Genomic DNA, 25,968 nt, shown 5'->3' with positions numbered 1-25,968 from the left:
ACAGACACCTACTGTGTAGAAGAGAAAATTCTAAGAATAATGGGAGTAATGGCATTCTAAAGCATATCCTTCAAGTGAAAGTTGAAAATGAGATCAGAATTTACAGACCACACATGTTCAGTCCATTGATTGGTCCATTGAAAACTAAGTGTATGAGATAACTAAATGACTACTTCACTCCCTAATGAAATGCAGGATGTCTGGAGTAAATCATAACATCTGTTTTACAGAACAGAGCAACACCACACAAAGTGGCATTGAGCTGGTGGGCTGACACCTGGTCTGGAGCCAACTGACTCCAGCTTTTTATCAAATTACTAATGGAAGCAGACTGACTCTGTAAGAGTCAAATTAGGCAAAGGTTTTGTAGCTGACATATTCTCAAGCAATGCAAACAACTCTCATTCATTAAGGTATTAATGAATTTTCCTCTTGGAATTGGTAGCAGCTTCTTAGGTCAACAGCAAAGATTGGGTGGTCTTTCCCAGAAGTCAGCCTAAGCCAAATGCTCCACTGCACACAGGCTAAAGTGTGACTAACTCACATGCTGAGATCTCATAAATCTGGCCCTTAATATCATAGAGACATGCACATAGAGAGACCTCCATGTATAGTGACTTTGCATCAATAAAAGATATGTCTAAGCCATAGAAAGGTATTATAAGAGCCCATGGGAAATTAGAAGATCTTTAAAAATACTTTTTAGAGTTCCCAAAGTGAAGTGAGATACACAATTTATTACTTTATTCTATGACACATGCTAAGCCATGAATCTCTATATCTAAACGATGCAGAATGTGAAAATTTCCAGCCACCAGGAACAAATACCACAGAAATATGCCCTCCCACCTCACCCCCGCAGAAGACACTTAGGTTCCCAAAAAGTCCTTCAACTTCACAATGAGGACAGGACAACTAGCAAAGCTGATGTATGGAGCTTTAAGGAACTCTGATTTCTGCTGAAACATTGCCTTCTCTTTTAGGACTTTTAAATATTTTTCTTAAGCATTTACGCTAAGACTTTATGGACATTTTGGTCTTCAAACATTTAAACCTTACTCATTCCATGATTATATTTCTATGACTTTAAAGTTTCTAATTTAGGTTTTAGAAAGACCAGAAAAGCAAATAACAGTGAGCTCTAGCCAGAAATCCTAATGTATTTCCCACAACGCAAACTAAGAGATTAAGGAGTCTCATTCAAAAGAAATGAAATTGAACTCTCATTTTAGGCTGCAGAAAGAATAACTGTGTTTCTGGAACACCCAAGCAAGCCTAATCTACCTAGCTGGCCACCAGCCAGGCTTCCATATGCAGCCCCCTCATAGGAACATATGTAAAGGTGGTTTTATTGAAAATGCAGGCACTGGTTAAAGGATAAGGAAATTTGGAGTCACTATGTATATTCACAAAGGACAAGATAATAAAATGATAGAGCTTAATGCGGAAATAAAATTTACCATTTAAAGTAAGAGAATTAAAGAGACTGATGCAATTCGAGCAGCTGTGAGATAAGATTCAGAGCTCCCTAGTCCTAGCCATCCTTTGCCTTTTCCTGTCTTTGGTAAGAACTGTCATTTGGTTTCCCACAAGATATTGGAAGGATTAGAGGCCACTGGAAAAAATGGCACAGTGGAATACAAACCCCAGTCTTCTGATTCAAAAGACCTTTTCTTTCCCATGAGTCCTCTATAACTGCGATCAAATATAGTTTTTATGGATTTATGGTGGAGAATTATGTAACACTTGTGGGTATTTTTGTTTTCAAAATATCCCATATATGAAGCTGTAAACTGCATCTATATAACTTGGCAAAACTCTAGGATATGATAAATCAAATAAAAATGACATAAGTACATTAGCTTATTGCTGTATGTTCCTGTGCTTGGAACTTTCATTTTGTTTGTTTGTTTTATTTTATTTTGGTTTTGATGGAGAGTGGTTCAAAATAAGAAAAAAGTACCAAAAATTTAATGATCAGTTGAGTCTCTCAGAACCAAGACAGGATGAAGCCAAGAATAATAGATCCTTCTCCTTATTCATTCAGAACTTTATCCCTTTTCAAGTAAGAAGACTTTTTCCAAGTATCTTTTGACCAAGGGTTTTTTTACTTCAAAGCTATTATCGTGCAGTCAGCATCTCATAATTAAACACACATACACACTGAAACCAAAGCAAATGGATTAGTTTCCTATTGCTGCTGTAGCAAATTACCACAAACTAAGTGGCTGAAAGCAACACAAACTTATTGTCCTAGATCTGTGGAAGTCAGCAGTCTAAAATGGTCTGTGTTACTTCTAGAGGTCTTGGTTGAGAATCTATTTCCTTGCTTTTTCCCAGCTTCTAAAGGCTGCGCTTATCAAGCCAACAGCATAGCATCTTCTCTCCTCTCTGACCTCCTGCCTTCCTCTTATGTAATCACCCTTGTGATACCATCAAGCCCACTGAGATATTCCAGAATAATCTCCCCATTTCAACATCCTTAATTTAACCACAGTTCCTTTTGCCGGGTAAGGTAATATATACACAGGTTCTGGGGACTAGGACATGGGCATCTTTGGGGGGTGGAGAGTATTATTCTGCCTCCCATAGAAAGTAAGGCCAAATGTTTTCACTCCGATTTTCAGGAAAAATGAGCACAAACCCTTAGGACTTCATGATTTCAAACTCTTCTACCCCTGACCTTCTTAGCTTGGATCAACGAACTAAATCCCTCAGGGAAAATATGGTGTGCAGCCTGTTTTTATAATTAAACTTTTATTGGAACACAACTAGATCCATTCATTTGTGTGTTGTCTATGGCTGCTTTAACACTAAAACGGCAGAATTAAATTGTGACAGAGATCACACAGTCTACAAAATCTATAATGTTTACTATCTGGCCCTTTAAAGGAAAAGTTTCCTGACAAGAAATCCTTAGTTACATTTTCAATTGTTAGAACTGAATTTCAAATTCATAAGGCTACCCCAAAACTTGATCATGGTTGAGTTATTCAATAAAATGGCGTATGATGTTTATTATTAATCATTACCATAATTATGATTACTATTTGGATATCATAACATATGCATACACACATCATAACATATACATCAATGTTCATTGGCATTTAATAAGCACTATGCCAAATATGTTCTATATGAGTTCATTTAGTACACACACAAAATTCATGAGTATTAACTCCAATTTCCAGACGAAGAAATCAAGGCATTAAAAGGATACCTTCCCAAGATAACGCGGCTAGTAAGTAGAAGTGCTAAGATCTACACTCAAACCTTTTTGGGTTTAAAATATACGTTCCTAATCCCTCCATAGTTCTCTGAGTTTTCTTTTTAACTTTGTCCTACTAAGAGGATTGTTTTCCATTTAAATTATTATATATGTGCACATACACATTTATAGATTATACACCTACAGCAATTATAGATCTATTTCCTCTCTGATGCAGGATGCTCTAAAGAAAAAATAAGATTAAATGTAGAGACAGAATGCCTGAGTTTGAATGTATTAAGACCCTACTAGCTTTATAAACTTGCCAAGTCACCTAAACTGCCTAAGACTGCCTCCTTATCTAGAAGTGTCATTTATGATATCAACTTAAGATGATATACATGATACCACTTTGAAACCATTAGGCACTATGCACACATTAGTTCTCAGTGCTGTTTAGCCCAAGCACAGTTTTGTGAGATACAAGAAGTGCCCAGTCAAGCTACATTTTACTATTTGGAGACTACTTTGAAGAAATGGAAAACTAAAGAACATCTATATATTTTTTGTAGAATTACATATGAGAGAGTGCCTATTTTAGAATTTTTTAAAGGACAGTCCTCGGCTCTCTGGATCCCAGTTCTCTAGCTTACTGCATTTATATGAAGATAGTAATCCTGAGTTTTATAAAGATCAGAGTATATATCAGAAAAGGTATATGCAAGAATACAAAAAAATCCTCAAGAACCAATACCCTTGCTCATAAATGCACCTCTACTTAATCTTCATATTTACCTTTATAAGAGGAAATTCATGATGTAGGGACAAAAATTAATGAGTATGTTTATTATGTAATATAGACATAATTTAAATCATTATTATATTCAAACTGCTGTTTTATATTACTGGATGGTATTTACTGTGGCCTTAATAAAATCACCTTTAAATACTTCCTGTTTATGTACTAGGTAGTATACTACAACCCAATGGTATTTTACCTACACATTCCAGAATTTACCTAGAGCAAACTTAGGTCAGGAGATTATAAGCAATAACTCATTTGTGCTATCTTTACTTCCCTGACTATGTCCAGTCTCACGTATTCAAATGCGTGTGTGGGATTAAAGATGGCTACATATTCTTTGTTACTCCTCCCATTGAGAGATGTTCAATTCTCTTCCCCTTCAATCTTGGCCAGGCTTTGTGATTTGCTTTAACAACAGAACGTGCAGGGGTCACGTGTAGGGGCTTCTGAGGCATTCCCTCGGACATGTTGAAATACTCTATGGGGACTCAGAACTGCCACGTGAAGAGTATGGCTCCCCTGAGACCACCATGCTGGAAGGGTCACATGTAGGTGCTCTGACTCTTCCAGCTGAATCAGCCTTCGAGTCCTCCCCACCAGCATGACAGACACACAAACCAGAACATTCCCCAGGTGACTATCACTGGCTGATTTCAATCAATGCCGTGGGCAACAGAAGAACTGCCAGCAAAGGACTACTCAAATCATGACTCCTTTCTCCTCAAACCATGGGATATAATAAAATGGTGCTTCTTTTGAGCCATGAGATTTTGGTTTAGTTTATTATGAAGCCATACATAACTAGAATAGTGCATAAAAGAGAATAACTGCATTATAATGCCAAAATTCTTCAATTTCTGTACATCTGTAATAAACTGAACAATACTGATAGTTCAGGCCTTACATTATTGTTCAGTAATATACATTAGATATAGGTATTCACACTGTGAACTGACTATAACTATGGTAAATAAATACTATGTACAAGAATGCTGGTATCTCACAAAAGGCACTGAATTTTATTGTAATTCCTCTTAGTCTGTAATTGCAAGATTATCTAAATAACCTTAATATTTGTAGTGTTAAACCAATTAACTAAAATAATAGTTATCTCAGACATAGTGAAAGAAAGCTTGCTTATAACTCCAAGCCACTACTTGCATGTCACACAACACAACCTGTAACAAATTAAAGGAATATTTAGGTTAGAAAGAACAGTAAGCCTTTCAAAATTCATAAACAAGGTGGGTTTCTTTTTTTTATATCTCATGAAAATGTCTTCAGGGACAATTTCCTCTTCTTGGTTCTATATGAATAGGTAAAACATTTATAAATGTTTCCTTATTTTTCCATACAGCCTATGGTAGGAGGAGTAACAATCTATCAGTTGTCAAGAAAGTTTCATGGTGTGCACAGGAACACCAAATGTTTTCCTTGCCTTTCCTCTTTGCCCCGGCCCATTAAGAGACTAGCTTGTAACTAAGTATCTATCAGAAGCTCTTGGCCTAAGGGGATTAAGAATTCATAATTTTCCAAGTCTCCTTGGAATCCATTTTCTAAATTCAGTTTGGGCTCAAGTTCTTACAAGAAAATTAAGGATCCTAAATAAACCAAGCAAAATGCATTTATTTTAATCAATGTATCATCTTGATGAAATCTCCTTTATAATAAATGTCAAAGGTAGGTGACATAGGTAGGTGACTGAATAGTTTGAACTGGTATAGTAAACAGCATTGGCCAAGTGTCCATTGGCTGATATCTGCAATTGATAGTGATTACAATTTTAAAGTTGATAAGATTAGTTAACAGTTATATTATAAGCACGAAGACAATCATAGTGAACATAAGCAACAATATCAAAATAGTAAGAGTTAAAAAATATGGAACTAAAATATCATGTGAATTTGGTAGCTGATCTGTTGTGACACACTTGCTACTGATCCTGATCCTTCAAGTGATATTGAGAGTTAGGTTTCATATGAACATGATTAATGGGATATGAGAGTGGAATCAGTATTCTGCTCTGATTCAGAAACTTTGGAGTGGAAAAAAATATGTATTTTCACAAGTATTCCAGGTAATTCTGATAAATGCTAATATTTGAGAAAACTTGGCTTAGACTGTAGCTACTTCGACAAAGATCAAAAAATCAAATATTAAAACAAAGATCAAAATTTGCATTAAAGCTCTCATTTTCCTTTAGAAAATACTTCCTTAGGATACCAGTAAATATGACCACTGTTGAACAGACATGCTTTATTCCCTGATCCTCAAGTGGAATATTTGCATGAAAAATGAAGTCTGAAATTTGTGAAGGAACAGATCGTCCTAGAATTGAAAGGAGTGTTCAATAAGCTGAAAGGTATATAATTGAGAACAAATAAAGTATTGCCATTTTTCAAATTGAGGTATATCAGGAGTTCTATTTCCCCTTGGACATAGAAAGCTGGAACTAGTGTCGCTTCTACCCTAAAAAGAAAAATCCATGTAAACTGAAAAAAATCACAACCTCGCTGAAAACATCAAAGAGCTGAAGTCCCTAGTCAACCAAGCAGTTATCAAATCCACTGAATCTCAGGTCCCTCAAAGGAGAGATGAGACACAAGCACCTGCTCAACAGTGACTACAGGAGGAAGAGATGCTGGGTGCCATACAACTAAGTAAGAAGCATTCAGCTTTAATTTTTGATGGATTGGTGAAGGTCAGGTATGGACTAGGGTAAGAGTATAGAACTCCTGGCAGCTGCAGCCACAGGGGGAGTTTGCACCTACTCACAGACTCTTCTCCTTGGACCTCAATCTCCTGCTCATGAGAAATATTGTGGGCAGAGCAGGAGATGCTCAAGTGCCTTTCTTAGTGTTGAAGTCTTGGAGGGGGGGAAGTGGTCGCGGCTGTGAGAAAAGCATGAAGCCCTGCTGCAACCCTTCTCTGGAAAACAAAGCCTTAAGCCTCTGGGGAGGAGCAGAAAACCCTGTCACCACTAGGACAAAGGTACAGACCAACTGTAGCCAGTGGAAAGGTTAAAAAAAATCACTTCTACCCTTGGGAACGTCCTGGACATAGGATTCTGTACTACTAACACTAGAGATCTTCTACAACTGGGAGAAGGAAAAGAAACTCTCCTGCGGAAGACCAAACAAAGCTGTAAGATGGAGTTTGGCTGCCACAGAGAGAAGAGGCAGGATCATGGAGAAAGGCAACCTCTAAGATCTAAACACAACACACAGAGCCTGTCTAAGGTGGAGGTTGTACTAAAACAATAGAGAGCTCCTTGCCCTCACCACCAGACAAGCATGCACTAAGAACAAGCATTTGCAGTCTACCACTGAGGGGGAGAAAAAAGTGCAGGGAGGGACAAAACTCATGGTGGAGATGAACGAGGAACCTAAAAATGAAGGAGAAACATCGAGAAAATGCCTCTGAAATCCCAGCCTCCAATCTAAGAAAAAAGAATTTGAAGCCAATGGTGTGCTACAGGTAATCATAGAAATGAGAAAACCCAAATGCAACTTAACTACTGACTGGGTTCGCTCAACAACACCCTCTGCCACACACACACCTACACCAATAGCCTAACAGAAGAGATGTGTCCACTCCCAGACATAAAGTCTCTACATTTATACACACAATGTTTGGTATTTAATCAAAAATTACATGACACATAAAAAAGCAAGGAAAAAGCAACATGGTGTTAAGAGAGAAAATAATCAACAGAATAGATTTAAACACAACCCCTATGTTTAAACTATCAAATGGAATTTTAAAGTAACTATGATTAATTGGCTAAAGAGTCTAGTGAAAATACAGAAAACACACAAGAGCAGATGGGAAACTTCAACAGACAGATGGTGTTATGGACTGAATTGTGTCCTCCTCAAATCCAGATATTGAAGCCCTAACCCTCAATGTGACTACATTTGGAGACAGGTCCTTTAGGGAGGTAATTAAGGTAAATGAGATCACAAGGGTGAGGCCCTAATCTCACAGGGCTAGTGTCCTTATAAGAAGATGAAGAGACATCAGCACTCTCTCTCTTTCCAGGGACACAGAGGAAAGGTCATGTGAGGACACAGCAATGAAGCAGCCATCTACAAGCCAGGAGAAGAGGCCTCCCCAGACACCAACTCTGACTTCTTGATCTTGGACTTCTAGCCTCCAGAACTGTGAGAAAATACATTTTTGTTGTTTTAGCCACTCAGTTTGTGGTATTCTGTTATGGCAGCCTGAGCGAACTAATACAAATGGGAACTACAATAACGAGTCAAATGGAAAAGCTAGAAATAAAAAACATGATAAGAAAAGCAAAAGAATGCCTTTAACAAGTTCATTGGTAGACTCAAAACAGCTGAAAAAACAATTACTGAACTTGAAGATAAGTCCAAAGAAGTTACTCAAACTTAAATTCGAAGAGTGACAAAAAGTGACAGAGCATCCAAGAGTTATGGGATAATATAACACAATCTAGTACACACATGATTTGAATCCCAGGAGAAGTGAGACAATAGTAGAGAAGAATTTTGTGAAGAAATAATGGTCAAGAATTTTCAAAAATTCATGACAGACACCACAATACAGATGGAAGAAATTCAGGGACTTCCAAGAATAATAAAGTACTAAACAGACGTACACACGTGCACACACACACACACTTAGTATATTATATTCAAATCACTGATAAAATAAAAATGTTGAATGCAGCCATATGAAAACAGAATCATTGCTTCCACAAGACTAAAACTAAGATTTACAACAGACTTATTAGAAACTATGAAAGCCAGGAAATAATGGTGGCAGATGTTTAAAGTGCTGACAGGAAAATAAAATTTTCATCCTAGAATTCTATAGCCAATGAAAATATCTTTAAAAAGTGATAGTGCACAGATTTACTCTACAAAAAATATAAAAGGAAATTCTTCAGAGAGACAGGATATGATACCAAAGTTTGAATCTGCACACACACAAAAAAATGTCTTTAGGAAAATCCATTTTCCCAACTCCATTAGCTGACTGCTCATTGTAAAGAAGTCTGCCTCTACATCTCAGTGCATAAGCTTCAGATAATGATCCTCTCAATCAGGACCTTGGACAGGACTGGGAGCAATCAAGTACCTACAGTGCTGTCATCTTAGCATCTAGCATCCTTCCAAAGAGTGGCTGAAATGAATTGATTCTCTGTTTGGAAAGTCATTGACTGATATTTTACAAATGTGGTGATTGGAAGGAACTCATAATAGGAATATGAATGTCTTGATGACTGTCTCTAATTTTATTATAATGCTGCATATGAATAAGGCCTCTTTATTGGCCAAAAAAAAAAAAAAAAATCCCTGAAGGGAAAGGTTTGAACAGAATTTTAAAGTTAACTTTATGGCTAGACTGGTCCCGTAAACTACCATAGACTGGTAGCCTCATTTTTAAGGCAATTTCTTGTCCTTTACTATGGTGCCACTAGACTATCCTGGGCCTTGCTAGCTGGCATTCCCTTCTGCTTCTGACAACAGGATATAGCAGAAAATTGTTAAAATTTCTACATTCCTATGACTTTCTTTCTTTAAATTCTCCTCTTCAAGTATTCTGTATCCTATAATGGAATTTAATATATACTATCAGATGACCAGGACAGAATGCAAGACACAAAGAACACAGGAAAGAGGACAAACGTTATATTCATATTTGAATTTGGGAGAAGTCTAAGGATATCAGTATCCATCTAAAGAGAGAAATTATATTATGCAAAAATAATATTCCACAAACCACAGGACAAAATTCATTTTAGTATAGAAATATATATGCTTTGGATATGAGGCATATAGAATTGACACAACAGTAGAATTTGCTATACTATATTTAATTAAATACTTATTTAATTGCTTTCTTGCTGAATTTCTGATAAATTTTGTTCCGTTATTTATTTTCTCCATTTGGAAACATCATTTCCAAGAATAAAGTAGGAAGTAGAGCCTACTGTTTTGCAGTAACTTTGGTAACACCTTTTAAAGCATCCAGGATAAGAACACGATACAAGACTACACGGCTACCATTACCATCACCTTGATCTAGGAAATTGGATTTATTTAGTGTTAGTAGGAAAGCACAAGAAAGAAAATATTTTCATCTGCCTACTAATTCAATTCAATTCAATTCAATTCAATAAACATCCATTTTATTTCCATGTGCTAGCCATGAAAGACAGGGGCAGTCAGCTTAATAGAAAGAAGAAAAATGTGCTCACTTACTAATTTGACTCGATGGCCAGGAGTGGCACTGATTTCCCATGTGCATTCCTTCCTGCTTGGGTACTTGTCTGGCCAGTTGGGACTGGTGATGAAGCCACTTGGACTGTGAATCTTCTGTTCACACTCAGCTGTGCCAGTAACGATAATATCAATCAGTGTGGAAATCTAGCCGAGGATTGCGCCAGCAAGAAAGCAGTCTATTTACCCGCTATCATGCTGAAAGATTTTCCTGAATACTAACTAATCATCACTCTGGTCTCTGTTATCATATTCATCTGCTTTGGCAAACATGTTGCTGAGCATAATCAGGCGATGTTTGTTTTCTTGCTCACATGAAATTAAGTGTTTACAATGAATTATATAAATGCCTAAAAGAAAATGAACTACTTCAAACTGCTGGATCTGTAAGCTCAGATTTTAAAAGAGCAACATATATTGACAATCAAGGATATCAACACTTGGTATGTGCAAAATATTAAATGCAATGCCACAAACAAAAATCAATGGACTATGCCATTTTCCAATCATTTTTTTTATTAACAGAAACATCACTTAAAGCTAATTAACATCATTAACCGTATGAATCATGTATTTACATTTTCTCTCTCCCTTAAAGTATACACTTGAATACCTAAACCATCCTTTTAGCTGCTAAAGTAGATTAACCTTAATTTTATCAACATAAAATGAAGCACTAAGGGGCAAAATAAGCGAACAGTTACCAGCCATGGAGATAGCTTCTGAACTAATTTCAAAGAATATCTCATTCAATTGACATGAAATTTCTTTTAGGTTTTTCACAATTCAAATAACTTCGTCTTAGAGGGGACCAGTCCATATTGTTAATGTCAAACTTTAAAAATATTTAATAGTCTCAGGCTGTGTTAATTCTATGTGATGTGAGAAGCAGCACCCTACACATCCTGGTTTAGACTGGGAATTATTTGTTATGGATTGTGTATCCCATTCTGAAATACAATTAGGCTCTCAAATTTTCCAAGAAATCTCTTTGGGTAAAATTCTTCATCATATGGACTTAAACACCTATTACACTGCGGGGCTGCACAATAAGGGTAAGATGCCCAACATTATTGTACTGTTGTTGCATTCATACTACTAGATTTTATCTTAATTGTTGAAGTTTCCACAGCAAGATTTGGATTTGTAATAGAGGAATACTAAAAGAGATGAAATTCAGCTCCTTTCAAACAATATAGGATCGTGTAGCACAGCAACAGCCTTAAACAGATCCTGTCTCGACAAGGGTTTTCTAAATTCCATTATCTCTGTCCTTGCGTTGCCATATGAAATGTGGAGCCTCCAGGATCTGGCAAAAAGCCTATGAGACAGCCAAGAAGCTCGCTGCTAAACTGTAGAAAGTGCCCCTATGATAGCAAAGGTAAAAGAGAATCCAACCCCTTTGCTAGCAGTAAAATGAACTTTATTAGGGGTACCTGGATACAGTTCTGCCTAAAAGGAAGTTTCCTATAAAATCCTTTCTTGAAAATATTCACTGAAGTGAACAGACTTAGGATATCTAAATTGATTTGCTACATCTGAGCCAGGAGCTACATGCATACTCTGCAAAAGTTGTCTCTTTTTTTCTCTGAATTCTTTCCATATTTGCAAAATAACTGGGCCTATTCCCCAGCCTGTTGATTTAATAGAACACCAAGTTACAAATATCAGAATCCTCATGAGTTTATGCTCAAACATGAAAGTAAGTAAAGAAAAAGATCCTGCTTGCATATGATTCTGGGCAATGTCATTAGCTCAGTGAAAAAAAGAGAAAACAATCCTGAGACGTGACCATATTTGAATAGAACATAATGAAACAAGGTCAATTCATGACATTCTGTACTATTTGAATATGCATACAAAGAGTTGCTATCTAATTGTGGTTATAGGCAAGTACTTACCAACACGCATGTGCTAATGACTAAAGTTACAAAATATGCCTCAGTAATTCTTTCAAAATAGGCATAAATCCAAGTTAAGTAGAAAATTCAAGATCAGACCCTCAAAGGAAGAAGACAGAACTGAATAACTATTTCTTGTTCCCATCTAGCTTATACTGGCTAAGGAGATTAAGATAATTTTTTAAATAAAATCTTGGAATATTGTAAGGCTTTGGGGCCAAGAACTGGTAGGCTACTATTGTGCTACTAGTATGCTTTTTTCTTGGCCCAAACCATGACTTGAAACTTTAAGTGGCACAGTATCTACCACTTTCAAATGTCTTCCCTCTGGTAGGCATTTGAGTTGATACTCCTGGTATTTAAAGTGGCATCACTCATATAGCACATATATGAGATATTTTGGGGAGGGAAATTAAACCAAATGCAAAGCATTTAGCAGAAGTTAAGTTTAAATATGGAGACCGCTATAAGGTCTGTTCTATAAAGACCTGGTGATAATGTAGTGCTTTTCTGGTTGCCAGATGGCATCATAGCAGCTTCTATGTCTGTTATACAAAGTTATTCTAATGCCACCCATGTGTGAAGTGCAGAACCTTTAGGTAATATGAGGTTTCCAATGGTATGCCTTGGATCTTTAAACACTGCATATATATATTTTTGGACATTTGAATAGTCAACAATGATATCACTCATTGATATGATTAACTCTACCTGGAAGCAGTGCTTTACCCAAACTTCATGAAACTCTAGACGTTGTCGAGAAAAGAACACTCCCCTCATACCTTCCTTGCAGTCATGTTTATTTTCATGCAGCACAAATCCATTACGGCACTGACACACATAGCTTCCCATTGTGTTGACACACTCGTGTTGACAGCCGCCGTTATCCTTAGAGCACTCGTCTTTGTCTAGCAAAGAGATACCCCCATAGGTTAGTAAGTAGCTTTAAAAACAAAAAACATCACAGGAGAGTCATTTAGTCGTGGTTAACACTGGCAAAGGGTAAACTAAGTCACAGCTTTTCCTGTTCCCAGCATAAAAAACAGAGAAAAAATTGATAGTGTCTTAGTTCTACCCATTCCTTGTTTAGCTTGGAGCCTTGTACCATGAATTGAGTTTCTAGAACAATTTGTGCTAGGATGACACAGTTCTCTTTCACTCCTATGCTGGAGTAGGAGTTTTGAGTAGGAGAAAGGAAATGAATGAACCTTCATGCAACTAATCCTAAACACTTATGGCTGATTTTAAAAAACTAAACTTAAAATTGTGAGTAGTTTGAATAAATGAGAGAAATGGAAATCCTTCAGTATATCAACCATGGTATATAGACAGAGGCTAAACAAGGTTCTAAGATTTATATGTAATCACTTTAAAAAAAATCACTCAGTATAACTACTGTAGTGGATTTTTTTCATTAACTTTGCAGTTATGCTTAGCATAACGAATCTGGAGATTTCATAATATTCCAAGACAGAAAAAGGAATCGTTAGACTATCCTAAAGAAGAAACTTAATTTATGTAACTTAAATCGACTCCAGCAGACCAGTTTATTACTAAGTAATTCCCTCAAAGGGCTTTGAGTGTGCTAGAAGTAAAGATTAGAATAGGAAATAAGAGCTTTAAGAAATAGCCAACAAACTCAGAACAGGGGAAAAAGCCAAACTAGATTAGCAGGCAGTCAATCCAGTGAGAGGCATCAGCCACCGTATTATATTACTCAGCTTGTCATTCCATGGCTGGCTCGTCCATTAAATTCAAAACTGGCAGATTGCTCCTGACACACATGTATGATGACACCTCACTCAGACTTTCATCACTCCCACAGCAAAGAGAAGAAAAAGGACACATGACAGTCATATCAGAGGTGAGGCTGAATTTAAAATTTACACTGTCAACAGATTTTTCTAGTGAGAATTTGTGAGCTCGTGGAGGCACACTAATAGCAAATGCTATTTTTGCTTTCTTATTAAATCAATATTACTCTATGGAGAGGGGTTTAGGAAAGACATTTTTATCAAAGGATCTAATAGCAATGTTTAAGGATCCATCTATTTTTCCCCTTTTGGAGAGTGATTATATGACATAACACACACAAGCTCCTGGGATATATTCAAGCATTGGCAATATCAGAATATCCCAAACACATACAGGCAGTCCCGAAGGGCTAAAGAATATATCTGAATCAATATATCTGTGATTTATGTGTTCTCTACCTACCCTTAACACTTCTATTATACTTTTAAACTTACTATGGAGCCTAAGCAAAAAAAAAAAAGTAGAATAAAGAAAATTATTCTCCAAAAGAGCATCAAACACCAAATGTAAAAGAAATCAGAAGTTAATACAGAATTTGCCTTGTAAAATTAATTTTAGAGAAATTTACAATAATTTGCAAGCCCTGTTCCCTTAACTGTATCAGCAGTGAAAATTACAGTGTATGAGTTATGAATGACCTACTCAGAATGGGTGGATAGTAAACCACGCTTCCTACCACCGTGGTGTCAGTTACCTGCATTTTCTCATTCAAGACAGCCAAGCAGTAAATGATTTAAATTTATTGTTTTAATGCAACTTTCCAGAGGCTCTTTACTTAAGATGCTTCAGAAAAATACTTCCCCATGCATAGATGTAGAAATACATTTCATCTTTGTTAAATGGAAAGAGTCAATTTAAAAAATTTCTGGTGCCAGGATTACTTGCTCTGAAACAGACACATATTTCCTATGAAAATGTTTACATAATGATCGTTTGGTGTACTTAAAACACGATAGAATGAAGGTTAGTTGTACTATTGATCAACCAGACTCTTGAGAGTTGGTTGGAAATCTAACAACCGTAAGCAAAGAAGTTTAGAGAAAACTAGTTCACATTTGCAACTGACTGGTAAACAGATTAACTGCTCAGTGACAAGCCCTATAGTGGCAGGGACTGCCAGAATTGTCCTTTTATTTGGACCTCTTTGGATTGCCATACATGAGAGATCTGAAGTTGTTAAAATAAAACATGAACACAAGTATTATTGTTAAGTTTTTAAATCCACAGTCATTTTATAATAAAAAAATTCAATACTTGAAATGTTTCTAACATTTAAACTTCATTCTACTGGAAATCTCAAGTCACTAGCTTATATATCCAAGAAAAATAATTTTCTTACGATTTGATATAATCTGACCTGTGGTAATCATAACTAAAGAGAAATAAAGTTAAAAGTGAAACCAATCATATTTGAATTGTAGTTTTTTGCAGCCGATTATTCATATTTCTACTGTGCTGGAAAAATAATAATCTAAAAATAATTTTTAGAAGAAGAAGAGGAGGAGAAGCAGGAGGAAGAAGATTTTATATAGAAATTATTATCTAAGTATCTCTTATTTTCAGTTTCCCACATGATGATGTTTCCTGCCTTCATCCCCACATGAAATGTTGCCTAATAAAATCTGTCATGTGACAATTTGATAATACACTACAGGAATACATATATGGTTAATCTAAAGTTTAGTGAGAATTCAAAACTGAACTAATCAAAATAGTAACTAAAAGCAGCAGAGGAAAGTTATCATGCCCAGCAAAGTAGCATTTAAAACTGTGCCTCCACGTGTCAAATAGTCATATGAAAACAGAAAATTTCAGTAAACGCTGGAATATTTAAAATTATCCAGACATTTTACATCATGTAAACAAAGAAAGCTACTTATCTAACTTGCATTTGAAGTTGTCTAGGGAGTAATGAATACAGTGTGGTTATTTTTTAAATATTTGTTTGATGATGCTGATGGGAAATAATAACATCATAAAAGATGAGTCCACAAATATATTCTGGACTTCTTAAGCATGTCATCAAACTAGGGGAAAAAGCTATTGGCAAACATGACCATGTTTTCACTTTCCTTCTCTTTCTTTTCTTAGGACACAAACTACAAATATTTTGAGCAATAAAAATCCAAAGAAAGAGAGAAGGGAGGAGGATGCAGGTAAGTTTTAAATATTTCTCAGAATGTCTGCATAATAAATTCAATAACAAAATTTTATCAATAATTCATTTGAAATTTTCTAGCATTTTCATACTACAGGCACAAATTTTTTAAAGTAGTTTTTATTAGTGAAAGAAACAAATGTTTTGTTGAGTAGAAATAAAAACATTTATTTTCTGCAGATGGAAATCAGCCTCCTTCTTTGGAATGGACGTATCTACTTTCCATTCCTTCATGTTAGATGAAGGAAAGGTCCATTATTAGGGAAAAAGGAGGTGGCATTTTCCCATCAGAGGCCTGCAGAGTATCTCTGGGACTATCAGAGGCCATCAGTCTAGGAATTATACATACTGGAGGGAAGTGAAGTGGTAACCTGTATCAAGTTCTTGCAAGATTCAAAAATAAAAATTTTCTCTTTGCAGAAAGCTTCCTTGTCTGTAGGAAAAAGAAGTAAAGAGTCCATGCACCAGAACAGAAACATATATAAGCAGATATACTCACAATAAATGCTTAAATGTAAAATAAACTGACCCACGCACAATCGTGCATACACTCATGCACATACACTCCCATGCATGCGCGCACACATACACAGCACACACAGCTTTCAACACAAAACTATTGAACAGATAATCACCTTCAAAAAAGCACTATTAAGCTCTACAGAGAGCTATGACAGACAATTTGCTCTTTCTATAAACATGCAAATATTTAAATATTAATAGTGAAGACTTGGAAGCAAGATTCAAAGTCATATAGGTAAGTTTTAACTGTGTTACTATTTGAAATTAATCAGACTAATATTTAAAGTTTTGTTAGAATAATATCAGGTTGAATTTCTTCTAAAAATATCTATGACCATTCCATGAGAGAAATGGTGTACAGGAGGAACAATGGAAAGAAATAGCCACACACAAAGAAAGGTGGACAAGGCGAGGAGTATGTCCGTTGAAATCACTTGAATTTAGAGGTAGAAAAATTGCACAAATCATTTTATCTGACTCCTAAACTTGTTACAGACAGAAATAAACTGGGAGTCAGGAAATCTGGGTTTTTCCTCCAGTTCTGCCACTGAGAAAGTCACTAGGTCCATCAGTAATAGATCATATTCCTATTAAAGTTATCCGTGAGGGAGTCTGCTATTAAATGAGATTTATTCTTCAAATTCTCTATTCTCACTATTACAGAAGTCATAATTGAGTCTTAAGGTTGTCTAAAGAAGGAAGAATATCTATGCTCAACTCTCATCGCCTAAAATCATTTGCTATTATTATTTCCTAATAATGAATGCTGCAATTACATTTTTAAAGCATGTCAAGTTTCCCAAATGTTGCTATTCTTACATACATAAACACCTACTAACATTTCTCTAAGTTTAATTCATTTAAGAAAAATAATTTGTTCTGAGTAGAATACAGTTAACTTTGCTTCACCACTCAAAATAAATAAACTACATCATGTATACTTGTGCAGATGTACACTGTTGTCCAAATACAACATCATATAAAATTAAGTTTGGTTTTACTATAATATAAAGTAAGCCATTATTGTAATCTAATAACAAACCTCATTCAATCCAAGAAAATAACGGTAATATATTGTTGGGACGAGATATCTTCTATGTCATTATATTTTAAATTAGCTAAAATATTGAATAGATACATAACTCTTTATAATATTCAAATGGCCTTAGTTTGATATTCCTAATTTCCTTATTTGCTTTAATATTACTTCATCAAATGCTTTTAAAAGATACCCTAGAATGAAGATAGTACATCAAATTTGATTTTTTGTAGAGAAACTTGTAGATTTTCTGCTGTATAATACAATAACTTCCAAATTTTTAAGCCATAGCATTTTCATAACCAATCTATAATATTCAATCAGAATTGATATGATAGTTGCTTACTACTACACACATGGAAGTGACAGAAACCACCGATGTTAGTTATTCTGCTAATAAGTTCTCAGTTATCCTTTCAATTCCATTTCTGAAGTCTGCAAAGTGCTTATTTAAAATCAGAGACTATGTGAAAAAAAAAAGTAAAATCTCTATATGATTATTTTACTAAACAATTATATTTTGGCAATAATGCTATAAATAATTTATTTCACTGTATATATTAAAAGTCTAAATATATTTTCTTTTTTCCTTAAGGTATCACTTAGCTTCAAGACAGCTAGAATTTCTTTTTAAACACCTTTCCTTTCCAAATGACATGGAATCACTATTATCAAATATTGTTTCTTATTATTATTGAATTCCTTGATAACTGTTCTTGGAAATATAATGTTTTTTTTCTTCCCTTTTCCTGAGCAAACATCTTCTCCACTAACAGAAACTCCCAGAAAATTGTGTGAAATAGAGCAAATTACTTATTCAGAACTACAGTATTTGAAATATGAATCTGACAAACTGACAAAACTTTAGAATGCACCTAGAAGAAAATACTGAAAGTTTATACTTGATTATTATCTTGAACTTTACAAAATAATAATTTAATAAGGAAGTGAAAAGTGTATCTGTTGTTTCTCAGGTCACAAATATGTGGAGATAACTAATGCCATTTGCAAAGGACGTGATCAGCTCTGATGATTAGGACAAACTACAACAAACTAGGGTTAAATTCGTTGTGACACTAAGCAATTTACCTAACTCCTCACCCGCTTCATCTGTCAAATGAATACAACAGTGAGCCTATTATAGCCTTATTTGGATTATAAAAGAGATCATGTATACTTGCATAATAAGTTGTCAAAAATAGCATCTATCATATAACAGTTTGGGATTTAGCTTCCCCTTGAACTTCATTGTTCAGTTTACTTAACGACTGGTGCTCCGTCGAACAATCTAGGCTAGACTCTTTCAAAATGAAGTACTGTCACTTATTTGATTTATTATTTTTTTAAAAAGCACTGATAAATACTAAAAATTGAGATGATTTACTATGAGCATCAGTATCAGTGAACATGATTTATAGCAAATTAGATATGATGAGCTCAAGTACTACCAAGGTTCTCAGTAAATTTCACAGAGCACAGCTACGTGGAGCTAAGAATAAAGACTGTGTACTCTCACGCTCTGGAGAGCAGCAGCATCTATCTGTGCCTTCATATCTGTAGTATAAGAATTAAAGCAGCATGCCCCATGTCGCAATAGCATTGTTCTAAAGATACAAACAAATAACTTGTCTTTACGATTTGGAAAGTTTTGCCTGATCAAAAATATCAGAGAGGGAATTTTAAATTTTCTGGGTAACTTTAAATTTAATCATATTTTGTCATCTGTATCTGTAGCATGTATCTTTTTTTAAAGAATTATTAAATAAAATGTACGACTAAAGTAAGGTAAAAAGGATCTTGAATATTACTAATATTATGATAAAATTTATTCACTTTATAATTTTAATTTTTAAAATAAATAGGTGGTTCTAAGATAAGAAGCTTTATCTCTGACCAATGATCACCTAAAATTTGCAAAATATATGATATTTACAAAATAGTGAAGTCTAAGAAAGTCTTCCTTTCACTGAAATAGGATGTTAAAATTCTACTTTGAATAACATAAATCTTAAATGAATGCCTGAGAAGAATTTTTAAGAGGCAATTAAATCTGAGAGAAGGAAAGGAATGAGAACAAGAGAGCCAAGATCCATTGTATTTTGAAGGTACTTTTGTGTATGACTTGGCCCTCAATGGAGCTTGTGAACCATTAACTTCAATTACACTGGAAACCCCAAACAAACCCTGGGCATTGTAAATCTCATTAATTTTAAACACATGGGGACTGGAATAAATGGACTTTGAATTAACTCAATCCAAATTACCTAATATTAAAACATAATTGGAATTCAGTTGCTTTAAATTGCTTGCCAGTCTGAAAAATAGAATAGATAACTATACTATGGTTTATTACAATTTTATCTATTTTTGAAGTTTCAGTAATAATATTTTTATAAAGCATGATTCTGAAATTGGGAAAATAAGGGAATTTCACCGATGATTCTATATATTTTCTTAAAATTTGGGGACCTTTTACCAAATTTCAGCTGTTTAAGGGGGAAATTTTACTTTGAGTTGGTTAAAGTAAGCCTTAAATTCCAAACACAGAAGTGTCAAGTACTCATATAATACATTATTTTTAGTAAAATTATAATTTTCTAGGTCTCTTATTGCAATCATTTCTATAATGATGAGGCAAAGTATGACTTTAATATTAGCTTAACAATAAGAATGAAAATATAATAATAATAAGTGACATGTTGCTAAATAGTAAGAATAAAAACACATTGCTAAAATGAGAACTCATATTCCCAAAACAAAAATAATTTTGAAAATATCTGCCACTTTTTGCAAGTCTAGTATCATTATTGCCATTTACTTGTAAAGAGTAAAGTCATTGTACAAAGATATAAAAATTTTGTGTTGTTTGTAGTAGCTTTTATAATATTTGATTAGAGTTCATATAAGATCTAAGTGCTGGAGAGCTACATTTCATCAGGGCCCCTATTATTAATATCCTAACTTTAGGTAAAGGTTGTTAAACCTAGGTAAATGGGCGGGCATTCTATACACTTCCAAGTTACATTTACAGAAAACTATAAAGAACAGATAACATGCAATTGAAGCCCAGCCCCCTTGAAAATCTATAATGTACACTCACAGCACGTGAACACTGATACCTGAGAAGAAGTGTGCTTTGAAGCCCTTCTTGGATACGGTATTGTCAGATTTGAATTCAATTCTCATATTGTTGAACTGGGAGGTGATCACTTCAGGCACTTCGGCACCACAAAATTTGCCATGCAATTTAGACTCAGAGGAAAGACCACTCCAAATCTCCACATAATCGTATTTGCAAACCTAGAAAAGACATGATTCCTGCAGTCACTGTATTTGAAAGTATCAGATGATTGACATTTATTTGTGAACAATGTATCATGGTTTTCCCTCCTTACTCCTGAGGTAATCAAACTGTAATTAACAGATAAAGAAAAAAAAAGTCAAGAAAAGAGTTCAGATATGAGACAGAAGTCAGGAAAGACAGATTAGAGAATAATTTTGCTCTTCATATTTCCAAGAGATGCACATACAAATATATGCTTGCTTATATGTACTTACAATAAACATCTTTTCTAGAAAACAAACACAAAGAGATAAGGAGAACTGAAATGAATATTTGTTGAGATGATGGTGCTGGTGGTCACAAGAAGAGTAGCAATCCTGCCCTTTTTCCCTACATTTTGAATTTTCACTGGGAACTGTGAGAGAACTTGTCATGTATCACTGTCTTATTTAATGCTGACAATTATATGAAATTTGTATATTTAGTCTATAAAACAACCATTAGAAATAAAATGATTCTTTCTATTGTAGAGATGAGAAAGTCGAGGTTCAGAAATTTTCATATAACTTGTCCAAAGTTACACTTATACATGGCAGCGTGGTGACTAATAACATGGAGTTTGGCCTGGTCCAGGGCTGCCTGCCCAAAATATACATTCTAATCAGATCAGCACCATTAGGAGCTTTCCAAAGGAGACAGACACTTGGTACATAATAAAAGGTTTCTTCGACTTTCAAACTTATCCAAAGGACTGATATTTATTAATTTCTTTGAGTATCTTGGTATCGTGAAGTTACTCTGTAGTATTGCTATAGGACTGCAAACAAAAAAGGACCTCTATTCAGTGAAATGGAGGCAAGATTTATACTAAAATGAGGTGGACTCACTCTGATTTATATGCAATGCTCTAACACTAAAATGGAAGAAGCTAAGTGAATGCCAGGTATTTTTAAGCAATTTGACGGCCATTAACAGATGTTTCCATAACATACTTTTCCAGAGTTCCGAGGAGGCACATTCTAAAGGACGCATCTTGCATAAATGACCTTATTACATAAATGTGTAATTAGCAAGGTTTAACAATGCATCTGATTGAACCCTGGGGCATGATCTGTACTTTGCAATATGTCAACTCAAATTACTGGTTCTTGTGATATTAATTAGGTGACAAATAAGCAAAATGTTTCTGGAAAGAATGAAGTGTTTTCTATCTACTTTGTTACAACTGCAACTTTTGTTTAGACAGGGCTCCAACATAGGACAAGAGAATGTTTCCAAGGCTAGAGTTGTTTGACATTATCTTTCCTTTTGGATATTAATATAATGAACAAAATAATGAAATTTTAACTTAACCCAGTATTCCATAAGTCCAGTTTTGTTCATGGTTTTATTTTAAATAGCCAATACATCAAACCATGAAAATGCACAGAATTTTGTGGCAGCTTTCCACACAGAAACATCATTATAAATTTAAGAATTCTGGGATATGTTACAGAGTTTATAAAGGTCTTTCTATGAATAAGGACCACTAAGTACCATGAGAAAAGTGCTTTCAGAACACAATGCCCCATTTATATAAAACCATCTACCCTTCTTTCCTCATGAATACAAATTTCTAGCCTTCTTAGCAATAACTATCAATTAATGAACCAAAATGTCATATCTGCCACCACTAATAGCTTTAGGGAAAACTGAGAGACTAGAAGTCATTCAACACTAAGTTCACATCAAATCTTAGAATTGATAGGAAATCCTCATTCTCAAAAGTAAGAATGAAAGCTTTTCTAAAAATACTATAAAAATTATTTTCTTCATTTAAGTATTTCCCCAAATTTCAGATAATTATTAAAGGAAAATGATGTTTCACGTGGATAAACTATGTCAGAGATATAAATAGCAGTCTTTCTCATCATAAAACTTTTCACACAATGTAAAGATCTCAAAAGGTCCATTGAGCTCTAAACTTCTACAACTCTCTGAAATACATAAGTACATCACATTTCAGACTTTAATTTCCTTTAAGGAAACATGAAAGTCAGCAACTTCATTTCACCTCAAAGCCACTAATAAGTCTAAAAAATGCACTGAAGTGCCTTGACTACTACAGGCAGAATTAAGAGAAAAAAAATGAAAGTAATTCAAAGGAGAGAGGGAAAAGTAAGAAGGAAAAAAAGAAGCAGTGAAGATACACACATAAAGACAAAATTATGGTATAAAACCTGCTATATTACCAACAATTATTGGTCCAGGAGCACAGATATATTATATTTCTGTTCTTTCACTTCTTTGCAAGTGTTCAACAGAAATATGCCAAAGACAAAATAAATTTTATGAGTTAATTTTATCATATTTAGAAGTTTATAATCATGTTCATTTAAAAATAAACACAAAAATAGAGGTTGAGAGAAAGAATGTGGGAGATAGAGAAAGAAAAAAAAAGAAAAGAAAGTAAGAAAGCTCAAATAACACATTTGTTACATTTTCTCTGCAATTAAACCAATATTGACCAATCTTACAAAGGACACAGTTCTGAAAGTTCCCATTTCTAGGCTTGACATTCCATTTGAATTCTGTGTGCATGTACTAGCACAAAGGAATTTTCAAATAAATGATTTCATTTGTTTAAATGTGGCCACCTGACAGGAGACTGGACCTTTACCATGGTAAGTTATATTTTGCAAAGGAAAGATAGTGTCAACCAAATGCACCTTTTATTATAAATAAGGCTAAAAAAATCAATCTTTCCTTATTGGTGAATCATGAGCATATTGACTATAATGAAAAACTACTTATAAAAGGAAAATATACCCATTTCTACAAGTAAAATATACCAGTTTCTTCCAAGTGGATATTTTTGTTATGACTCAACCAGTGAATTTAGGTTTATTTTTTCTAGAAAAGTCTATGTGACATGGAGCTGATCCTAATTTTTTCACAGTTCTTTAATAAATCGAGAAAGTGCTGTATATTAATACACTGAGGAAAAACTCCCTCCAGGTAATTTTCAACCTCCCAGAAAATCTAAAATATCATCCAGTGCCTGCAAGAATTATAAGCAGTTGCAGACATGAGCAGCAGAGCAAAGAAAGGCTATCACATCTATACTATTGTACTACTGAAATATATTCTTTTTTTCTTTATATTTTTAGTTTACTAGTTTGCCTTCAGGGATTCCCAAAACATACAAAAAATTATAGTTATTGTTCACTTACTTCATTGCCCTCCAATTCAAAAAACTCAAACTTCACAGAAATTCTGTACTGGGTCGGTGCAACCACTTGCCACACACAGTTTTTATTAGGAGGGTACTCCTTGGGCCAGCCCGGGGTGGTTATGGTGCCATTAAGTTTGGTGAGAAGTCCGCCACAAGCCGCTGGAAGGAAAGAAAAGGAAAAGGTTTTCTTCTAAGAAAGTCATCTCCCTCTCAGCACCTTTCTATTGACAACCAAACATCTCAGCATCAAATTGCAACCATCTTCCGGATTTTTCCAATTCCAGACAGCTGCAGTCTCTGTTCCTTAATCTTTAGTACAACTATTTTAATCATCTAGTCCCATTTATAAAGTGTCATTTTGTAGCTTTGGAGCCAAGCAAATAATGGCTGTACTACAACGTTTTAGAGCCCTTTAATTCGGGTGAGCAATATAAACAAAACTGGGTGTCAGTTTTCTTATCTTTTAAATGGGTATAATAATATCTACACCATATGGTGGTTGTGAGAATTAATGAAAAGGTGTAAGTAAAGTACAATACAGTAAGACCAAAATCAATTGTTTATTTTCTTAAACTCTTTTTTTCTAAAACAAGCAAGTATTCCTGAGCTGGCAGGAAGATAAATGATAGTAAGTAGGACATATTTGTTATTCCCAAAACTCCATTTAACAACTGGTTCTCTTTCTCTTTTGGATGATCTATTTAAAAGAAGTATTATTTACGTTATCCCTCTTCCTTGTTGATAGTAAAATTAGCAATATCTGGGTATCCAAAGCAAGTTAAGTGAAAACAATATATAGTGTACACAGTTGGTAATGAATTCTTAGGGAGTCAAGAGTTACCTAAAGTAACTGGTCTCTACTTTAATTGCCTTTGTGTATATATGTGCATATGTTATATATATGTATATGTGTGTGTATATATATATAAAACTATATATATGCATGTAAAAATATATATGCATATGAAAGAACTCTACCTGTACTTTCCACATTTACTATTTTATGGTAAATTATTATAGAGTAAAATATTTATTTCTAGGAGCCACATAGAAATAATAGTCATGTTACTTTATTGTTGTCTGGTATACAATATCTTCTCTTTCAAAAATAGTGAGCAGATTAGTAGTTTCTAGGCAGGATGGAGACTTTTGCCAAACAGTATTTAAACTTTTAAGAAGAAAGAGGGAGTCTCTGATTTTCTTTTAATAGGTAAGCAGGGGTGTGGTATTTATTCATTAAGCAAATAATTTTGTCGCCTTTGCCACTTATATGTCCTCTATTACAGATATAGTAGAGAACAAAGTGCTTATTTTAGGAGAACTTACATTTTTGTGAGAAACACAAAAAGTAAAGTAATAAATATATAAATATAAACAATGTTAAATTGCTACAAGTTCTATGAAGATGATTTTGGCAGAAATTTTCAGAGGGGAATAAAGGAAAAATAGACTGGAAAAAGGAAGATCAGCCCATTCATTTTGTCTGTAATTTGTGTGTGAAGTCTATAACAGGGTGGAGCAGAGGAAAAAAAAAAAAAAGGGTCAGCTTTAAATTCTAAAGGAAGAGATCATAGAACAGAGTAACAAAGGATTGAACATGAACTCTCAGAATGGACAGAGGAAATCTAGATAAACAGGACAACATAACTTTGTTGGTTTAATGAATCACTTATTAAGACAACACATATTTAGCTCCTGCTTTATCTCTGACTGTGGTAGATGCTAGAGATACAAAGACGATTCAGATTTAGGACTCCTCGCTTTAA

General features: G+C 34.5%; 1 protein-coding gene across 2 annotated transcripts in view; it reads right to left on the bottom strand.

Moving 5' to 3' along the window:
* The window catches only part of TLL1 (tolloid like 1), a 192,258-nt gene that overhangs the window by 13,973 nt on the left and 152,317 nt on the right, over positions 1-25,968 (bottom strand). For both annotated transcript variants that reach the window (XM_046655576.1, XM_046655577.1), the window contains 4 exons: positions 24,201-24,361; positions 20,825-21,005; positions 12,954-13,079; positions 10,253-10,380 (listed from right to left, as the gene is read on the bottom strand). In XM_046655576.1, coding sequence (XP_046511532.1) covers positions 10,253-10,380; positions 12,954-13,079; positions 20,825-21,005; positions 24,201-24,361 — 596 coding nt within the window. The remainder of the gene's footprint in view (positions 1-10,252; positions 10,381-12,953; positions 13,080-20,824; positions 21,006-24,200; positions 24,362-25,968) is intronic.

The sequence above is a fragment of the Equus quagga genome, chromosome 3 (assembly GCF_021613505.1).
Source record: "Equus quagga isolate Etosha38 chromosome 3, UCLA_HA_Equagga_1.0, whole genome shotgun sequence".
Taxonomy (NCBI): Eukaryota; Metazoa; Chordata; class Mammalia; order Perissodactyla; family Equidae; genus Equus; species Equus quagga.
The sequence above is the reverse complement of the archived record's forward strand: the minus strand, read 5'-3'. Positions and strand labels throughout refer to the sequence as shown.